This window comes from Puma concolor, chromosome A3 (assembly GCF_028749965.1).
Source record: "Puma concolor isolate L17-30 chromosome A3, mPumCon1.1.hap2, whole genome shotgun sequence".
NCBI lineage: Eukaryota > Metazoa > Chordata > Mammalia > Carnivora > Felidae > Puma > Puma concolor.
Window position 1 is genome coordinate 122,663,161 of NC_141669.1, and position 21,871 is coordinate 122,685,031.

Genomic DNA, 21,871 nt, shown 5'->3' on the forward strand with positions numbered 1-21,871 from the left:
ATTTGACTGAGTGCTGGACAAAGACAGCGCTCTTTGCACTCAAGCCCGAAGGCCCCCCCTGCACACCCTCCATATGCACCTTGAACCTGACAGGGAGTACGGCCCAGCCAGCTGCTGCTGTTGCCTGCCTCAAGCTCTTCCATCTTCTCCAGTAGGAAGGGGACAATATTCTATGTTCAGACTTACTTAATATCAAGAAATTAGCTAAATATAAAAATGAGTAGAAAAGCTTATCTAAATTTGAGACCTTGTGACTTTTAAAGTCCAAACAATAAAAATGAAAATACAAAGAACTGCTACTATTATGAATGAGTTGGTGTGCAGACATTTCAGGTGGCAATTGCTATTTTCCAATTAAAATGAGGAGTGCAAAAGAAAAAAAAAAAAAAAAGAGGAGTGCCTTACTCTTTCACCTTCACTGTCTTCTGAAAGAATATTCCCTATGGTTACCTGACTGTGGGATACACTACCGGCGAAAACCCCACATATCCTCGCCTTTATTACACTGCCATTGTGCTGGGCTCAGTCATCTGGCAAACAAGGCTTTGCTGGGTGAGCAAGACCCAGGAACAAAGTCCAACTGTGTGTGTGTGTGTGTCCTGTTTCCTCCTCCATTTAGAATATTCCATCTCTCTTCACCCAGGAGTCCTGTGCTCTGGGTGATAAAGCAGGCATTCTGACCCTGACATGGCTCCACATGTAGTCACAGCTGGTCAGCACCAGGAGGAAGAAAGATCAGTTTCAGGCATCTGATGATAATGCAGGGAGTGGTGTCCAGGAGGCTCTCAGGTATACTTTCCAAGAGTCATTTTTATAAGAATGAATGAGACTACCCAGGAAGAATGAATGGACAAAGAAAAAGAACAAGACCAAAACCTGACAAACACTGATGTTTAAGGGCCCCCAGAGGAGGAACCTAGAGAGAGGGTGAGAGGGGGCAATCAGGTCAGTGATGTGGTGGGGAAAAGAAAGTATGAGTGTCACAGAAGCCAGAAGATGAGAGCACGTGAAGACACAATGATTATAGGCATTGCATGCTGTGGAGAAGCTGGTAAGTTAAGGACTGAAGAGTGGTGGACAGGTTTGCCAACTGTCTCTCACCGAAAACTGTCATTTCTAGTCCCCAACTCTATTATCATATTTTCGCATTTAAAACTGGGGGGCAGGGGGGTTTTTCTCTTATGATGTTCCAAGAGTATTAGAAATCTGAATTCTCCAGATCTGCAAAATCAATCTAAACCTTGTTAATTCCAGGCAGTAACAAAAACTGGGGGCAGGTAGATTATTAAATTTAGATGCTGACAGGGAATAAACAGAGGAAACCCTACTTAATAAGTGCCTTGGCCTATCCTCCAGTTAATGCTCTCCATGTGACCATTTGCATCCACAGGTTCAGCAACAGATACATTTAAATCCCTTTTCTCTACAGGATGCTTTTAAATCTTCCTTTTTAAAATACAAATCAAAACCACACTCAGATATCACCTCACGCCAGTCAGAGTGGCCAAAATGAACAAATCAGGAGACTATAGATGCTGGAGAGGATGTGGAGAAACGGGAACCCTCTTGCACTGTTGGTGGGAATGCAAACTGGTGCAGCCGCTCTGGAAAACAGGGTGGAGGTCCCTCAAAAAATTAAAAATAGATCTACCCTATGACCCAGCAATAGCACTGCTAGGAATTTACCCAAGGGATACAGGAGTGCTGATGCATAGGGGCACTCGTACCCCAATGTTTATAGCAGCACTCTCTCAACAATAGCCAAATTATGGAAAGAGCCTAAATGTCCATCAACTGATGAATGGATAAAGAAATTGTGGTTTATATACACAATGGAGTACCACGTGGCAATGAGAAAGAATGAAATATGGCCCTTTGTAGCAATGTGGATGGAACTGGAGAATGTTATGCTAAGTGAAATAAGCCATACAGAGAAAGACAGATACCATATGTGTTCCCTCTTATGTGGATCCTGAGAAACTTAACAGGAACCCATGGGGGAGGGGAAGGGAAAAAAAAAAAAAAAGAGGTTAGAGTGGGAGAGAGCCAAAGCATAAAAGACCCTTAAAAACTGAGAACAAACTGAGGGCTGATGGGGGGTGGGAGGGAGGGGAGGGTAGGTGATGGGTATTGAGGAGGGCACCTGTTGGGATGAGCACTGGGTGTTGTATGGAAACCAATTTGACAATAAATTTCATATATTAAAAAAAAATATATATTCCCTTTAAAAAAAAAAAAGACTTTATTTTTAAGTAATCTCTACACCAATGGAGGGCTCAAACTCACAACCCCTAAGATCAAGAGTTGCATGCCAGAAGCCCCTAAACCTTCCCTTCTTTAGGCTACATAATCGTAGTTTCATCCATCATACTTCATATGAAATGAGTCAATGTTCTTTTATTTATTTATTTTTGAGAGAGTGACAGAGACAGAGCATGAGCAGGGGAGGGGCAGAGAGAGGAAGACACAGAATCCAAAGCAGGCTCCAGGCTCTGAGCTGTCAGCACAGAGCCTGATGCAGGACTCGGACCCATGAACCATGAGATCATGACCTGAGCTGAAGTCGGATGCTTAACCGACTGAGCCACCCAGGCACCCCAAAATAAGTCTATGTTCTTTTACCGTCCTGGTCACTATAATCTGGCTTCTCAACTATGTTTCAGAACACAGAACAAATTATGACAACAACAAAAGTCTGTCAAGGTATGTCAAAACATAGAGAAAAGGATTCAAGGCTCAGATTGCTTTCTTTGGAAGAGGGAGAATTTGGATACGGTCCATTTTAAGTCTTTTTGAAACATGACTCCAGGGTGAGGCTGTTTAAAATCCTGGTTCTACTAAGCAATTTACTAACACTCCCTCTTTAGGCATGTTCAAACCAAATGGAAGGTCTGACTAGTATTAGCCCTTAAGACCCTCTGCAGGGTGACACTGAAAAATCTAAGAAATGAATTATTCATCCATATGATCAACTGTGCTATTTATCTTTCACTACTCTGAACTGTGGGTCATTATCTGCTGATCTCTTATTAGTGTTACACGCACCATCCTTGGGATTCAAATCCTCACCTCCCCCTAGTAAAGAACAGGTAGGACCAACACTTTTGGGAATTTGGTGGCCAGCTAAATCCACCATGCTTTTTATCTTAGTTTATCGTAGGTCACCACCCAAAATAGTACTCCGCACTCAGGTCATGGGGTGTGGACAGAAGGTTCTCTCATAATTACTGCAAGTCTGAGTTAACTTCCTGGTCATAGCTCCAAGTTTTACTCCTATTCACAGTATTACCTATTCCTATTGTGTTCATGCTTATAAACCTTCCTCTACATTGGATTTGTGGCCCCCCCCCGCAAACCCTCTTACCTGCATCTTATATCAAATAATTATTTATCATACTTTGTACTTCTCTCAGTACCACACAAGGAAGCTGGGATGAATACAAATGAGTATTTCCTTACCATAGGTTTGTCACTGCTCACATCAGCAATGGATCTGTTCCCTTACAAAGAAGTACTTTTAGGAGTGCCTGAGTGGCTCAGTTTTGATTAAACATCCAACTCTTGGTTTTGGTTCAGGTCATGATCTCACGATTTGTGGGTTCAAGCCCCACACCGTGCTCTGTGCTGACAGTGCAGAGCCTGCTTGCAATTCTCTCCCTCTCTCTCTGTCCCTCCCCAACCCATTCACTTTCTCTGTCTCTCTCAAAATAAATAAATAAACTTAAAACACACACACACACACACAAAGTACTTCTAGCTGCACTATGCGTCAGTAGTGCTACAAGTTTTCAATGATTAGAATTCACATTTTATTCCTCTTGCAAGATGTTTTTCTGCATAACATTGCTTAGTCTTTTTAGGGATTAAAATATACACATAGATTTCTTAGGAAAAAAAGTTTATTTTTTGATTATAGATAAAAGACTATAGCCCCTGATGACTCATTCTTAAATGTTTTATTATAAAAGTCTATTTTTCTTGCAACACTTCTTTAGGCAGTACAATCTCTAAACCCTTTGTTCTTGGCACACTACTCTTGCTATGTCCTTTCTGGTTAAACAGTAGTATGATTATTTATTACCAAGTTTTGATTAACTTACAAAATCTTTCATCTCGGTTTAATTTACCTTGATAAAATTTTGGACAAGGAAATGAGTAATTTTCAAGAACAGAATGTATTTACATGTCATTTTCCTCCAGAGAAGAGGAAAAAAGAATTTATAGGAATGAGGGTTTTTAAAGAGTGGACATTTTGGGGCGCCTGGGTGGCGCAGTCGGTTAAGCGTCCGACTTCAGCCAGGTCACGATCTCGTGGTCCGTGAGTTCGAGCCCCGCATCAGGCTCTGGGCTGATGGCTCAGAGCCTGGAGCCTGTTTCCGATTCTGTGTCTTCCTCTCTCTCTGCCCCTCCCCCGTTCATGCTCTGTCTCTCTCTGTCCCAAAAATAAAATAAACGTTGAAAAAAAAATTTTTTTTAAAAATAAAGAGTGGACATTTTATTTGGTGTTACTTCTTTTTTCTTTTAAGTTTATTTATTTTGAGAGAGAGAGTGCACACATGCATGCATGAGCAGAGGAAGGGTGGGGATAGACAGAGAATCCCAAGGAGGCTCCACACTCTCAGCACGGAACATGCAGGGCTTGAACTCACAAACCAAAAGATCATGACCCGAGCTTCAATCAAGAGTCAGATGCTTAACTGACTGAGCCAGCCAGGTGCCCTGCTGTTACTTCTAACACTTTAAAAACATGGTTAAGGGAAAGGACAAACTTTGGTGGTTAATTTTCTCATTCTACTGGACGATTTCCTTGCCACTGACACAATGAATGGCAAACACTTGATGAGTTATCCCATTTAATTCAATACCTTGTGAGGCACATATGATTGCTCCCACTCAAATGATAGAAAAAAGGTGTGAACTTGTCCAAAGTTACACAGCAAAGTGGTAGCTAGTTTCAATTCTATCTACCAGAATCAAAGCCCAAGTTCATTCTAGAACATGGGCCTCCTCTCTGTCTCTATGCACATGCTCAATGCTGGTACCTATGGATTGCTTTGGCACGAAGGGAATTTTCTATTTTCGTGCTCTGCAACCAGTTTGGTCACAGTTTAGTCACCAGCATGGCCTATCACCTGCACCTGAGAGAAGCAGGATCGATTCCTCCTGGAAGTGGCTCCACTTAATTCACTTGCTCCCCTATCACAGCTAATACCAACTTTTAAGTATGAATTCCACCCCGTTGATCAACACTACTAAGTGAAAACTCATCTAACCTAAGCTGCATAATAGCTGGCTGACACATTAAGGTCTTAATATGAACCAGTAAAATCTCAAGAGAAAGAAACCTGAATTCATGTTGGTATAATTTCGGTAAAGAGTATTTTTAGTGAAGGGCGCCTGGGTGGCTCAGTTGGATATAAGCATCCGACTTCAGCTCAGGTCATGATCTCACGGTTCGTGGGTTCAAGCCTTGTGTCGGGCTCTGTGCTGACAGCTCGGAACCTGGAGCCTGCTTCAGATTCTGTGTCTCCCTCTCTCTCTGCCCCTCCCCCACTCATGCTCTGTCTCTCAAAAAAAAAAAAAAAAAAAACCACAAAGTGCTTTTACTGAATAAAAGCTTACCTTAAAGGATGTTAAATATGCAGAATGTTTTAAGAAATATAAACCTGCCCGTGTATCATAAATGATAATAGTTTTGAAGGCTTGGGGTTCTCTTCACTAATGTGTTCTTTTTAACAGAAGTTTTAATATTCTACTAGAGGGGCGCCTGGGTGGCGCAGTCGGTTGGGCGTCCGGCTTCAGCCAGGTCACGATCTCACAGTCCGTGAGTTCGAGCCCCGCGTCAGGCTCTGGGCTGATGGCTCGGAGCCTGGAGCCTGTTTCCGATTCTGTGTCTCCCTCTCTCTCTGCCCCTCCCCCGTTCATGCTCTGTCTCTCTCTGTCCCAAAAATAAATAAAAACGTTGGAAAAAAAAAAAAAAAAAAAAAAAAAAAAAAAAAAAAAAAAAAAAATAATATTCTACTAGATGGATGTGCTATGATTTAAATAGTCCCCTTTGTGATGGACATGCAGGTTCCTTTCCATTTTTGCTTCTATAAACAAAGCAGCAGCAAAAACCTTTGTTCACCCATCTGACACCTGTCTGAGTCTACCAGTAGGATAAATTCCTCACAGAAGGCGCTGCATTCTCTATAGTGTTTGTCTACCAGCTGATGGCGCTACAGAGCCGGGATACAAAGAAATCAGTGTGTGGATAGCGTTTAGTCACTGCTTTCCTGTTAAGAATTGGCAGCAAATGAGTCAATTATTTCCTAAAACAATTTGTTTTGGTTTGGTTTCACAAGGACCTATCCACTGGGAGAGAACAGAGAATAATCCTTGTAACCATATCCCTAGGTCACCCTGTATCTGACTAGTCAGTGCTCTCTAGCAGCAGAGAGCAAAGTGGCTGATCCCACCCAACCTCTTCATATGGTCTCTGTGAAGGGTAGGGGTTCAGATACTCCCAGTTACCAGGCTATCTTCCAATTCTGTAAAAGCAAAATAGCCCATCAGAGGTAGCATGTTTCCAAGAGACGGAGGGAGGTCCCCCCTCTCACCTCCCTGAACCACACTGGTTGGAGTCTCTGGGTTCCTTTGAATATGGAACCACCTGGAACACAGAAGCACCAACTAAGGAAAAGATCTTGGCAGGGTGGGTCACACAGGGTCATAAACGTTTTTATCAATTCTCCTCCCCTTCAAGAAACCAAATGCCCAATAGCTGATGTTTACTTCCTTCCAATTAGTTTATTACTTTGTCTAGGAGGAAATTTCTACACATCATTATGAGTACAAATTTTATAGATTTTAGATTAACCAAACAAATAAAATGATGAATACATAAAAACTATAAAGAATTGATCACAGGGGTGCCCAGGTGGCTCAGTCAGTTAAGCATCTGACTCTTGATTTCAGCTGAGGTCATGATCTCACAGTTCATGAGTCCAAGCCCCAAGTCCACCTCCATGCTGAGTGTGGGGCCTGCCTGGGATTCTCTCTCTCTCCCTCTCTAGCTAACCCTCTCCCCTATTTGTGCTCTCTCTCTCTCTCTCTCTCTCTATCTCTCAAATAAAAAAAAAATTTTAATTAAAAAAAATATGTGATCACTTACCTGCTTCTCTTTCTTTTGTATTTTCATTATCATCTATTGAAGGAAGTTACTTATTTCTGTAAAACATAAAAAAGCCAAAGATTATGGTAAAACCCAAAATAAAACATTTTTTTTTTTTTAACGTTTATTTATTTTTGAGACAGGGAGAGACAGCATGAACAGGGGAGGGTCAGAGAGGGAGGGAGACACAGAATCTGAAACAGGCTCCAGGCTCTGAGCTGTCAGCACAGAGCCCGACGCGGGGCTTGAACTCATGGACCGTGAGATCAAGACCTGAGATGAAGTCGGAGGCTCAACCGACTGAGCCACCCAGGTGCCCCCAAAATAAAACATTTAAGGTGATCTCAGGATTAACTGTGACACATGAGGAAAATACAGAAGAGAGTTTCCTTCTACAGAATATTCACAATCTTGTAACAACAGTCAACAGCCAGCCCCCAGAGTATGGTCCTAAGCCTACCTGATTTATTGCTTCAGATGGGTGGAGTCAAAAAGACACTATCTTTGTAGACAAAATAAGTTATAAAAGATGCTAGCATATGAAATTACAAAAGAAGCTAAAAGAGAGACATAAAATAATGTTATGAGGCATAATGGCATAAAATATACCAAGAGGATTGGAGGAGAGGGGGTAAAAATAAACTATCCTCATTTCTTCTAGAAGGAAATCAATAAATCATATCTACTACTGATAAATCAAAAAATTAAAATATACACAGTAAAAGAGAGAGCTAAAAGAGTTAAAAGCAGTTCTCCTGAAGGACTGAGAGGGAAGCTGGTGTGAGACAGGATAGGTCACTCTTGCATTTCATCACATGCCCCCCGTACACTTTGACATTTTAAACCGTGTGCATACATTACTTGACAAAATAAGTTTCATTCCAACATTTAGTATGATTTTAAATGACTGATTCTACTGTACCCAGATTTAAGCCCCCATCTCCACTGAGTGTGCCCATGATGCCCATGATGACACTGAACTTTTTCTCATAAGTGACTTTTGAGCACCACAGCAATAAGAGCCCAGCAATTTGGCTCTGGAGGTCAAGAAGTGCATTGGGGCATTGTGGGAACCAGAAAGAACCTGAAGAAACCCGAAATTTGGGGCTGCCTGAATCACTAAAAGGTAGACTGGCCCAAGTCTAAAGCGCTCACCTTCCTCATATACAAACAAGGGAGGGATCCTAGAATCTCAGCTTCCAGTTCTAGCCCGGATGTAGACACCACCTCATGTTTACTTTGTACTTTGATTTCCTGGACATCTCACAGAGCTAGAGAACACTGCTCCCTCAGGAAACAATTTCAGAGGCACATAATTATCCTTATGTTCATAATTATTTCTTATATCCAGATGAATGTGATGTGTGTGTCTGTCCACTTAGGTTTTTTTCCTCCAAGAGTCAGAGGGGTTTTCTGTAAGAAGAACTATAAAAAGCTCATGAGCATAGCATCTAAGTTGCTAACAAGCTGCAAAGTGGGCAGAATCAGGGGAAAAAGAAGGAGGGCAGAAAGAATTGGCCAAATCAAGAAAAGGGAAGGTCAAGTTAGTAAATGATGATGGAACAAGTATTCACTTCAAGAAAACCGTAAACTCCACAACCCATATCAAAATAACACATTCTTCACAGAGCTAGAACAAACAATCCTAAAATTTGTGTGGAACCAGAAAAGACCCCAAATAGTCAACACAATCTTGAAAAAGAAAACCAAAGCTGGAGGCATCACAATCCCGGACTGGAAGCTGTATTACAAAGCTGCAATCATCAAGACAGTATGATACTGGCACAAGAACACTCAGATCAATGGAACAGAATAGAGAACCCAGAAATGGACCCACAAACGTATGGCCAACTAATCTTTGACAAAGCAGGAAAGAATATCCAATGGAATAAAGACAGTCTCTTCAGCAAGTGGTGCTGGGAAAACTGGACAGCGACATGCAGAAGAATGAACCTGGACCACTTTCTTACACCATACACACAAAAAAAGTCAAAATGGATGAAAGACCTCAATGTAAGACAGGAAGCCATCAAAACCCTAGAGGAGAAGCAGGCAAAAACCTCTTTCACCTCGGCCACAGCAACTTCTTACTCAACATGTCTCCAGAGGCAAGGGAAACAAAAGCAAAAATGAACTACTGGGACTTCATCAAGATAAAAAGCCTCTGCATAGCAAAGGAAACAATCAGCAAAACTAAAAGGCGACCGACAGAATGGGAGAAGATATTTGCAAATGACATATCAAATAAAGGGTTAGTATCCAAAATCTATAAAGAACTTATCAAACTCAACACCCAAAAAAACAAATAATCCAGTGAAGAAATGGGCAAAAGACATGAAGAGACACTTCTCCAAAGAAGACATCCAGATGGCCAACTGACACATGAAAAAATGCTCAACGTCACTCATCATCAGGGAAATACAAATCAAAACCACAATGAGATACCACCTCACACTGTCAGAATGGCTAACATGAACAACTCAGACAACAACAGATGTTGATGACGATGCGGAGAAAGAGGATCTCTTTTGCACTGCTGGTGGGAATGCAAACTGGTGCAGCCACTCTGGAAAACAGTATGGAGGTTCCTCAAAGAATTAAAAATAGAACTACCCTATGACCCAGCAATTGCACTACTAGGTACTACAGGTGTGCTGTTTTGAAGGGGCACATGCACCCCAATGTTTATAGCAGCCCTACTGACAATAGTCAAAGTATGGAAAGAGCCCAAATGTCCTTTGATGGACGAATGGATAAAGAAGGTGTGGTATACATATAATATGGAGTATTACTCGGCAATCATAAAGAATGAAATCTTGCCATTTGTAATTACGTGGCTGGAACTAGAGGGTATTATGCTAAGCGAAATTAGTCAGAGAAAGAGAAATATCATAGGACTTCACTCATATGAGGAATTTAAGATACAAAACAGATGAACATAAGGGAAGGGAAGCAAAAATAATATAATAACAGGGAGGGGGACAAAATATAAGAGACTCTTTTTTTTTTTTTTTTTTTAATTTTTTTTTTCAACGTTTATTTATTTTTGGGACAGAGAGAGACAGAGCATGAATGGGAGAGGGGCAGAGAGAGAGGGAGACACAGAATCGGAAACAGGCTCCAGGCTCTGAGCCATCAGCCCAGAGCCCGACGCGGGGCTCAAACTCACGGACCTGGCTGAAGTCGGACGCTTAACCGACTGCGCCACCCAGGCGCCCCTATAAGAGACTCTTAAATACAGAGAACAGAGGGTTGCAGAGGGGTTGGGGGGGATGGGCTAAATGGGTAAGGGGCATTAAGGAATCTACTCCTGAAATCATTGTTGCACTATATGCTAACTAACTTGGGTGTGAATTAAAAGATAAATAAAATAAAATAATAAAAGAAAAGAAAGGAAAAGAACATCATAAACTCCAGAGAAATAGTGAGCGCTCAAAATTGGGACAGTTAAAATAATTTTACCCCTAATCTTCAACAGAATAATGCCAATTCTAAGTAAATTATGTTAGTACAAGTTTATCTCCTTTATCTGTCTACTTCAAACTATCAGGCCCTAGAAAACCAACCTTCTGAGCCATTACAAGTGGCTACATGTTCTGAAATGAAGAGAGAAGTTGGAAAAACAAATTCCAGCTAGTAAAAAAAAAAGGATAGTATCAATAACCGGACACATACTCAAAATTCTACCCAACAAAATGAAGATCATTTAAATAACACAGAAAACCCCACCAATGATGATAAAATTTATTTTTTAATATCTAAAAAGTAAGTATAATGCAGTAGAGCCATCACAAAAAACACAATTTCCGATTAAGTACCATAAACTGGCATGCTTACAGAAGCAAGGCCACAGCACTGCCAGGAACATGGTGGAAAACAGGTCCAACTTATCATTGCTAATGGCACTTGCCTAATTGCTTCAAACTTTCTGAAGAGCACTCAGGCAATGTGCCACTAAGTCTATAAACTGTTGAGTCCTTTTATCTGCCGATTCCACTTTAAGGAATACATCCCAAGAAATAAGCCTGTAGGAAATAAACCTGGGCCATAGAGGAAGCTCAAGGAGGAGGTAGGAAGTGTGAACACATCTATCACAGCGGAGCCTGGGCACTGGAGAGGGCCATAAAGATCACAGGCCCACCACCCCATGGGCCTGCATCATCATAGGACCTGAGAACATCAGAGAAGGCAAATGAGCACAAGCAGGAAAGTCTAGGGAAGTATGGCTTGAATTTGATTACCCAGCAAAGTGAAAGCTTGTAGGAAAAGAGGTGGTAAAACCAAATCTCCCCACTGCCAATTTGTTCACACGCAAGATATTACTAGGGGCACCTTTAGTGATATTCACGCTGCATAGATAACCCCACCCCATCCTATGAAAGAGAGAAAGGATGTGTGTGTGAGATCCAAGCGAGTGGGAATGATGTTACTATAAGAATAACTGCTCTAGTTCACTAAAAGCAAGCTTTGACAAACTTCATGAAATTATTTCTAGCACCCTAATGGATTGCCGCACACCAGGCTGCTGCCACTCCACAAAATGGCAGGCATTGTCAACCACGCAGGGGTCCAATAAGCATTTACTGACTTTTATTTCTCCAAATAGTATCTATCAATTTACAAAGCACTCCCTCAAGTTACCTCTACTTTTTTACCTTTTATGGCACACGTTTAAAAAATACGAAACTAAGCAGTATTTTCCTAAGGCGAAATTTTATGTTGCAGGAATGGATAACCAGATAGACCCTAACACATGTACTTCTCCACAATACTAGACATGGTTTTACTGCTTCTGTTGCTATGTTGCCATCACTCAAAAGTTGTGACTAGATCCTTTGGGCTCAAATAAAGAACCAAGTAACTTCTAACTTCAGGGTACCACCACTTAATTAGAAAGATAATACAGACATACTGTGAACCACCTAACTGTGTGGGCAAACCAGGAAATTTGTCAACAGGGGCAAAAATAATGTGTATAACTTCTGAATTATATGAAAACTGGCAGGCCTCCTGCCCTCCTGTGTTTCAGTGCTTATGTATGAAGGTAGGATTTAATTACCTTCACAAGATAAGCTAATAATGTAAAAAGCAAACAATATAAAAATTCCCATTTCCCTCTTACACTTACCCACCTAACAACGTTTCTATGAAGAAAAACACGGTGCCAGGTTTCAATAGTAACATTTTGAAATTTATTTTTCTTATTTCTCTCTCTCTCTCCAGTTCAGAAATTCTGCAACAGTGCCTGTGCCATTTCCAAGTTCCTCAGTGCTGAGTTACAGACACTTAAAAAAAAATAAAACATCAGGTACATGCTATTCCACTATTCATTCAGAAATTATTTACATTTACTATATATACCTTGAGAATTCTGCCATCCTAACAATCCGCGCTCAGACCAAGGGGTCTATTTCATTTCAAGAGCATGCGTTTTCACAAACACAGACAAGTGCACATATAGCAGACTGCTACCACAGTCCTTTATATTCACCAGGACGGCAGAAGGCACACCTGATGGCAGGAAGGACAAGGACCTTTGCTGTTCACAGGCTCCCAGCCCCCAAACTATTATCAGGCCCTTTGGGGCAAAGAGTACAAGGGAAGCAACTTTAAAAATCAGATAAGCCTTGGAGCACCTGGGTGGCTCAGTTGGTTAAGCATCCAACTCTTGGTTTCGGCTCAGATCATGATCCTACGGTTTCGTGCGTTCGAGCCTCATGTCACACTCTGCGCCAACAGCACGGAGCCTGCTCGGGATTCTCTGTCTCCCTCGCTGTCTGCCCCTCCCCCACTCGCACTGTTTCTGTCTCTCCAAATAAATAAATAAACTTTAAAAAAATCAGATAAACCTTGAAGTTTCCACAATGAATATGTATTTTTACCATCCAATTATGCCCACCCTCAACCTCAAGAATGGTTCCGAAGAACCACTTTGACAACCACAGGCACAAATAAGGCAATCCCACACTATTACAGCGTGGGGATTTTAGAAAGGACAGGAGAGGAACAGAACATGGGGAATACTCGCTCGAGGAGAGTTAATGAAAAAGGCAGAGAGGTCTTGGGGAATGCCACCTTCCTCACACGCCTGTCGTAACACCTCTTCCCAAGATTCCTTACATTCTGGACCACGGAGGGTCGGGTCCCATGGGCAAGACAGCCCTCCGTTTCTCACTTCCCCACTCTCGCACCCTCCATAAACTGCGCAAATTTATCTGTCTGTCGCTAGGCTTGGAGCAACCTACAGGAGGACAACAGCAGAGTGTGAAAGGCCAAAAAGCAGTGAAAATGCAGGCTCTAATAACAATTAGCCAGGTAAAACCTCTTCCAGTTTGGTTTCATCACCTGTAAAATGGTGACAATACTTACCTCAGAGGATTTCAGGAGAATTCAAAGGGATGAGAATCTCTAGTGTCTGTCACACGGTGAACATTAGCCATGTGGCAGCCACTGATGTTGCTTGTCCTTATGCGCTTCCCTCCAGCATCAGAGGAAGACGATTCTCTCGACAACTAACTCTTCCATCAATGCTTGGGATCCATCCTCTCCCACTTCTCAGCCACCTCAGACCCTGGGTTACTTTGCAGTTAATCTTTCTTCATTTCGTTCAGGGGTCTCCTCAAATGTTACCTGGTCATTGATGCCCTCCCTAACCACCCCATAGAAAACATACCCCTACTCCTGTCCCCACTCTCTATTCTCCTATCTTACTTTAGTTTTCTTTCTGGCACTTGTTACTACTTGACATTATAGTATGTCTGCTTGATTACAAACATACTACCTGTGAGACATGTGCACGTATGCACACAAGTGTGAGCTCTGTTTCGTTCATGCTGTACCGAGTCTGGAACAGCACCAGGCTCACAACAGGTGCTCTTCATGAACATTTTCTGAATGGAAGAATCCTTTCCTTTCCTATCACTAAACCTTTCTCTTTCTACAGTTCTTTTCTCCTCAACAAAGAAACAGGTTCAACCCAATCCTAAAATAGTGACTACACTAACGAATCCCCCACAAACCTGTATTTTCTCTTCTTCCCATATTACTTCCCTACAGTTGCTCTTAGCAATGACTCCCTAGGAGCCAAATCCAATGGACATTTTTAACCTCTATTATAACTTCCTCGCAGCATTTTAAGCCATGAACCATTTCCTCCTCTTAAAATCCTATTCTCACTGGTTTCTTGGAGGGCGTGCTCAGCTGATTTCCCTCCGATTGCAAGCTTCCAAAGCTCAGCTTCTTCCCTAGGCCTCTCCTATTGTAAGTCCTATTTATTAACTGTCAGTGTCCCCAGGATTCAACACTGTTACTACCCCCAGGGCTTACTGAGGTCTCTACTCAGTTCCCAGACTTCATCTCTCTACACCATGACCACTGTCCATTTCCAAACCCAAGCCCTCCTGCTGACCTCCAAGCGAACACTGCCAATCTCATGCTGGCCAGTTCCAAATAGGTGTTCCACAGATTGCACAAAAAACCCACAACTCCTTCAAAATCAAACTCTATACTACTTTTACACACATACGCACCTGTTCCTATGTCCCCCACCATCAGAGGCTAATGTCCCACAATGTGCCACCCAGCCCTGGATTCGGTCATCCTTAACTCCTGCCCTTTCCCCTAATTCCTTCAAAATTCCCGAATCCCTTGGTTCTTCTCCAGTCCACTTTATCTTTGTACTTGAAATCATTTCTGTACTTCAAATAGCCTTTTAAGTACCTTTATTCTTCATGCCCCCTATTCTCATTCCATCCCCTCATTGTACCAAGAGTACATTTTCCTAAAACGTAAAGAAAATCAGATCCTATCTCTGTAGTGTCCTCAGGAAAAAAATACAAATTCCTCAAAGTATAGGGCCCTGCATAGGCAAGCTGGCCCTTGGCTTGTCTCCTACCAGCTCTGACATTACTTTCTCCCATTCATCCAAGTATACTGAACACTGGCAGGTTCTGAAACCAGCACTGTTTGCTGAGATCTTTGTTCAGGCTATGCCCCTATCTGGAAAATCCTTCCACTGCCCTTCCTCTCCAGTCTCATCCTATAAAACTCAGCTCTGGTGTCATGTTCTCTGGGATGTCCAACCTAACTTCCCTAAACCCTGAAAGCATCTTGTGAAAAGCACTAAATTATAGTAGCCATATCACCATGATATCATCTTTTCCCGTTTTCCCTGTCTGCAGTGCCATCGGCTATTAAGTGCCTAAGTGTCCTCTGGGAAGGAACTCTGTTCTGCCGTGTATCAAGGTTGATATTTGACTTCTGAATGATTATCTACAGAATGAGTGAGTGAATAAATGGGAAAGCTCAGAAAAGGCTTTGAGCTCCTGTCTTCTTCATCTGAATTGGTGGGCTCCATCTTTTTCCTTTCCTGTTTTTTCTGTTCTCCTAGTCCAACCAAAATTTTCAGTATTCTTCATTCACACTTTTTTCAAAGTAATACAAGTACTTAGCTCAAGAATTCAATAACCTAAAGCTTAACAGAAAAAGTAGCATTCCTGGAGCATCTGACTGGCTCTAGTTGGTAGAACATGTATGTTGGGTGTAGAGATTACTTAAAAATCTAAAAAAAAAAAAAAATAGTATTCCCCTGACTCCACTCATCCCCATCCCTGATTCACTCTTCCCAGAGGTGATCATCTGATCTTAAGCTATTCCTTCTGCTTTCCATTATATTTCTGTAAAAAATGCTAATACCTCTATTAGATTTTTTTCTTCCAATTTTAAACATTATTCTATTGGCTTCTTCCTGTGAAACAGGAGGTGGCAAATATTTTTATAAAAGGCCAATAATAAATATTTTAGGGTCTCAAGCCACATGATCTCTGTTGCAACAATTCAATTCTGTCATTACAGCACAAAAACAGTCACAGACAATATGCAAATGAATGGGTCTGGCTGTGTTCCAATAAAACTTTATTTATAAAAACAGGTAACCTCCTGTTATGGAAGATGGAAGTGTTACCTTCCCAATATACTTATTATCATCATTATTTATTAAATCAATATTGGACTCACAGCTAACTATATTGTGCTAAAAAACTGTTTTGTGTAATTTTTTCTCCTACAGATAATAAGTACGTCATTTTAAAACCTGTGTTGTTGTCTATGAATCATTAACTTATCTCAAAATGCTCTCTTCAATCAGAGAAAAGCATTTAACTCCTAATCTGGTGATAAAAATCCACTTGGTTGATAAGAATCACCATTAAGGGCAGTAGTAGAAGCAAGCAGCCAGGCACTACCAGAGCTGTATCAAATATCACACTGCAAAGGAAAACCTGACGGTACTTTTTTGTTTATCATTAGACCCTACGCCTTCATGTCAACTGATCCGGATCAGGAATGATCACATCTGTGAACACAGGACTGAAGAAACCAATCTCGTGACAGCAGAGCCCACTCAAGGTTCAGAGCCCTGAAAATTCAAGCTATAACCTTTGGGGGAAGACAAAGGATTTAACAAATGACACACCAATTTCATTCTCAAGAGGCCTCACCAAGTAACACAAGACCTTTCGACTCGTTACACTCTAATGCCTGTTTTGGAGGAACAGGAACACCTGGAGACCAGGGAGTGCAGATATCTAAATTCTGAACACAAGGGTTGTATGATTTGTACAACTGACTCAATCTCCCTGGGTCTCAGTTTCTTCATTTGCAGAACAGGGACAAAAACCACCAGTTGGGAAAGGAAATGGAGTTCTATTTTGGACATAAGTTTGAAGGACTGGGGAAGGAATTTAAAGCTCAGGCAATGCAATCCTTTTATCTTAAGACAGGAAACTAAGGGTCAGAGGAGTCTGATGACCCAAAGGCTCACAATTATTCCAAAGTACAAGAATTGGATTTTCTGGGTTCCAATTCAGCTCTCAGCACTACAATGAGCTGCCTTGAGCAAATGAAAGGCAAATGAAAATAGCATAAGTGAGAGGTCGGGATTTGGAGATGTTCTATTTGGGGTACTCAGAGAGTAGGCAGAGGTTAGACAGATATTCCACAGATAAATTACAATAGTCTAGAAAAGGAAAAAAGGAAAGTCCATGAAGGGGAGGGGCGGGGAGGTAAGCAGGCAACAGCATAGGACAACTTTGATCCATCCACAGGGTGAAGAGGAAGCAATTAAAACAGCTTGATCAAACTGTCTTTCAAGAAGACTTGTTAAAGCACATTTTTAGAGAAGATGGATGGACCCTTCAGATAACATTACATACAAGGGCAAAATAGTTCATGAAGTAATTCATATGATAAACATAGATAAAATCTTCAGGGATAGATAACTGCAAGTAATTCTGTTTAAATTCTTTATCTACTTTCATAATGCCTTCTATCTGAATTTTGAATTGTTACGTAAATTTGTTTTGGAGTAATTTATAGTAAGGAATAAAGTCTATCTGATAGCTCTATCCAAGACAGCGGGGGAAACAAAGTAAACACATTAACAGAATTATAATACAGACAATCCTCAGCAGAGTTTGTACTTTGGGATAAATAATAAAAGAAAATCACATATTTATGATCATCCAGGCTCAGCACTCTTTATTCTACAGGAAACAAAAGAGCCAGCCCAAGTGCAAACCAAGCTATAATCTAAAAACATCCAATCACCTACATTTTCAGAATTCCTAAAACTAAAAAGATGGGCTTTCCCCCTACTTCTACAACTCTGCTGTTTTAAAGCAAAATAAATAAAGTGTCAACATGTTTCCAAAGAGGTTTTTTTCTGTTATGTAAAGACAAGACAAAAGCCGGTTTCTGAATCTGACACACATTTCCTTTATGTTCCACCTTTAAGGTGAAATCCTGAAACCTAATCTGCACACCCCTCACAAAATGGCCAGCTGCAAACCCAGGAGGAGGCTGTCCCTGATGGAGTCCACAGCCATTAAAGTCCCTAAAAGCTGTTCAACTCTGGCACCTCCTGCACTTCCCTTAGGTCTAAGCATTTAAAAGGAATTGAAAAGGATTTTTTAAGCTATGAATTTTTAAAAGATGAAACCATTCTCCAATCCTCTCCCCCTCTCAACTCCTCCTTCCCCAAAATCTAAAAGGAAGAGAGGGCTGGGATAAATGCAGAACCAGGCTGCAAGGGGAGGGGGGAGGGCCACGGAAAGCAAGGTGTTGTGTGAACGAGCCCCATGTAAAAAGTTCTTGCTAAAGCAAGCACAGACAACCCTGGCCGAATGGTGCGGTGGGCGGCTGGCATCAGGAATCCCTTGACAACAAAATGTTCTGGCTCTCCAAAGCTGGTGGGACCACACTGAGAGCAGAAACTGCAAGCAGTAAGCAGAAGAGTCAAGAAACCACCTTAGGCAAGTCGAAGCCAACTGACTAAAATCTGTTAACACCATCTACACTGTGTGTGGTTCACCTAATTACAAATTGGTATAGATGGAGCCATCTATTTCACACTAACATATTAGCAAACAACATATTGTTAAAACAACTACAATGACTTCTCACACCTAAATCATGGCTTACCTGGAAGTACAACTCAGTGGCACTGTTTTAGGAGGACTGGTCTGAGAGATGTCAGAATCATACCACAATGAGCAAGAAAGCCGCAGAGAAAGGCCTTAGTTTACTTGGCAAACGGTATCGATTTCCAGATCAAAAGACAACCATTTTGAAATATAAACTTCTTAATACCCAAAATCCTGTGCTGATATTATATTATGTTTGTACTTCCCATTCCAATGCCCCCTTCCATCATCAGCACTAAGAACCAGCTGTAGTGATGTGACTGCAGATTGTTCTACATACAGATGACCAGTTTGGAGGACAGAAAATTTCCAAACTGTCACCCTGGAGTATATGTGCAGAATGAGATTCCTACCTTTGGTCATCCATGGGTACCCTTTCTTTAAAATGCTAAATTTGCAAATGAAGCCCTTTATCAGTGAGACAGTATGAGCCCAGACTAGTAATAAAATGAAGTAAGTAAAGTCAGGAAACTCATTTGCCTGGATATGAAATCCAAGTATAAGATCTGAAAGGCTCAAGAGAATCCTAAAGGAGTTGGTGACAAAGCTGTAGGTCACAGACCAGTATGATAAAGGCGGCCCTCAAAGAGACGAATACAAAATAATAACCCAGAGGGCCTAGGGACTGCATCAGATTCACCTTTGAGTCCTCAATGCCTAGAACAGGGCCTATGATACAGTGAATACCTGTAAGTACGTGCCTGAATTTATAAATGAAAGGCTAGTTTCACCATACACTATTTTATTCCCTTCACCTTCAAATGACTTAGGGTCAAAAAATACAAGGGAACAATTTTTGCAAGGGAATCCCTCTAGGTTCTCAGCCTTCTGTGTTACATGTTTGTGGTAACTCTCGCCTTGGCCAAAGCCTCATTAGATAAGGGTACTACCAGCCATTCAAAGCATGAAAACAACCTCATATCCTATCAATGTGGAGATCTCAAGCTCTGCACACAAAAGTAGGTAATTCCAAGTCTATTACTGTCATTCACTGTAATTTAATAACAACTGGGCTTTAAACAACTAGCCCCACTTTAAAATTCACCCTAAATTCTATCCACAGTGTATTGCAGAGTTTCTTAGCACCCTTTGCTTTCTGGGAATGTGCCTCCTGTCCAGATTCCCTATCTACCTCCTAGATCCAGGTTCAGCTCCTAACCTGGTGGATTCCTTCTATTCTGTGCCCAGTTACTACTCCTGAACAAACCACAGTACTAAGCTGCTTTCGTTTAGAGGTTTTAAAAGCCACGTGCTGAGTCTGTCCTACCACCAATTCCTGAACCAACCATCTACAGCTATCATTATTCACCCCTATGTGAAAGTTACCATTGTGGGCCTCCCAATCTCTCAGCCAGGAAAGAAGGATCTGGTGATTTGTCAGCAGCGACAAGAAGAAGGGCGCATCATGACAGAGGTTAAAGCAAAGAGAATGTTTACAGAGGAGAACAGTGGTATTTTATTTACACTGCATCTGAAACACCATAAAAAAACTAAGAAACTGCTGTTCAAAGAATCAGTAAGAAGAATGGCAACAAGAGGAAGTGGAAGTTACTCTATCGGCAGCCTCAGCATTAACAATTTGATCCCAAATGAAAAGAAAGGTAGTCTGGCAACAAATACTTCTGCTGAATGAACAGTGACAGATTTTTCAATTTTAAGACGTACAACCCTCAAGCAAGTTTTTAAAAATAAGAAAAGGGTGAGTTACCCAGTATTATTTTGTATTTCCTCTATTCTAGACAGGATCTTGTATTTAAGCTTTTACTTTTGGAATTAAACTATACCACATTTTAACTTCTATCAAAGTATATAATACACACTAAAAAAAAAAAAAGTACTAATCTGCACAAACACACCCATGTAACCAGCATCCACATCCAAAAAACATTATTAGCACAACGAAAGGCTCATCCATGCTCTTTTCTGGTCACTACTACTTTTCTCCAAGGGTAACCACTATCTTGACTTCTAACGGTATAGATTCGTTTCCCTGCTTCTGTATCTGATAAAAGTGGAATTATATAGTGCATACTCTTGTATCTGGCTTTGGTGCTAGTTATTAATTTATTGCCTCTCAACTCCAAATTCACCCTTCAGTACCTGCTCTGTGATAACACACAGGGCTCTTGAAATATTTCTCCTTGACAGATAACATGACATTAAGCTTGGCCAGTAGAGGGCACTGGAGGGATGTCATAGGAGGAAGGGAGCTCCTTCAGATTCAAGAGAGCAGTGCTTTTGTTTGTTCTTGCTTCTATACCATGGTCACCAGTGAAAGTATATATAGGGACATCCGGTGACATGCCCAGAGCTTAGACCATTTTCTCAGAGTTGATCTGGAAGCTTCAGTTTGCCAGCATAGGTCCTACCTCTATGTGAGGATAATGAAATCATCCTGTTTTCTCTTCTTTAGGACAAATATCCCCAGATACTTAATATTATTTAATACCTCGTATATTTTCTGCTATCCCCTGAACTTTCTAAGTTCTGTATGTTCCTTAATTTGCAAAGTCAAAAGTGGAACTAAGATACTTTATCTGGTTAAAGTAGTTATCATCACTTATAGATATCTATCTGAAACCAAGTCAAATCTTATGGTGAAATGTCCAAGGCCACCCTATTAAGTCGGGAAAAAGACAAGGATGTCATCCATCAAGAGCTGCTCTGGACATTCCAGAGAATATGGGAGAAAAGTATGAGATGTACAAACTTGACAGAAAGATACAGAATTATTATTTATGATGTGACGGTTTCTCTTGTAAGCCCATTAAGAAACAACTTTTAAAATTATGGGAACCAAGAAAAGAGTTTACAAGACAGTTAAGAAAAAATATATTTACACAAACATCAATACCTCTGTGGAAAGAAACCTCAGGTTTTCTTCACGTATGCACTTGCTGCTGGTTCATGTCCCACATGCCAAGTGAAACCACCCCCACTGCTCTGGTGGGACCGCCTATTCAGGGGACTGGTGCCAAGGCGGAGGCCCCACTTGTACAGACCAGACACGAGAGGCCAAGCTCCCAGAGCACAGTTTAGCCCCCATACTGGAATGACCCAATCAGCTGACAGGCATGTTTAGCTGGTCTTTTTTAACACAACCCTATATGCCCAACATAATATTCATCTTGAATTTCTAGTACACCAAATTCAACCATGTCTCAAAGTGGCCCCTCTCATTTTACGGTTTCTCACATCTCCAAGGAGATGGTCACCTCACTCAGCAACCAACAAGAGA

The 21,871-nt window shown here is 41.3% G+C and overlaps 1 protein-coding gene across 5 annotated transcripts in view; it reads right to left on the bottom strand.

The window, feature by feature from the left end:
* Window positions 1-21,871, bottom strand: part of CHD6 (chromodomain helicase DNA binding protein 6) — a 206,738-nt gene that overhangs the window by 143,169 nt on the left and 41,698 nt on the right. For 3 of the 5 annotated variants that reach the window (XM_086702220.1, XM_086702221.1, XM_086702217.1), the window contains exon 2: window positions 7,154-7,209. The exons of 1 other annotated variant lie outside the window; for it this stretch is intronic. In XM_086702220.1, coding sequence (XP_086558346.1) covers window positions 7,154-7,186 — 33 coding nt within the window. In that variant the 5' untranslated portion in view covers window positions 7,187-7,209. Of the gene's footprint in view, window positions 1-7,153; window positions 7,210-12,285; window positions 12,439-13,522; window positions 13,540-21,871 lie in introns of those variants that run through there. One more of the 5 variants, XM_086702218.1, reaches the window with a different exon arrangement.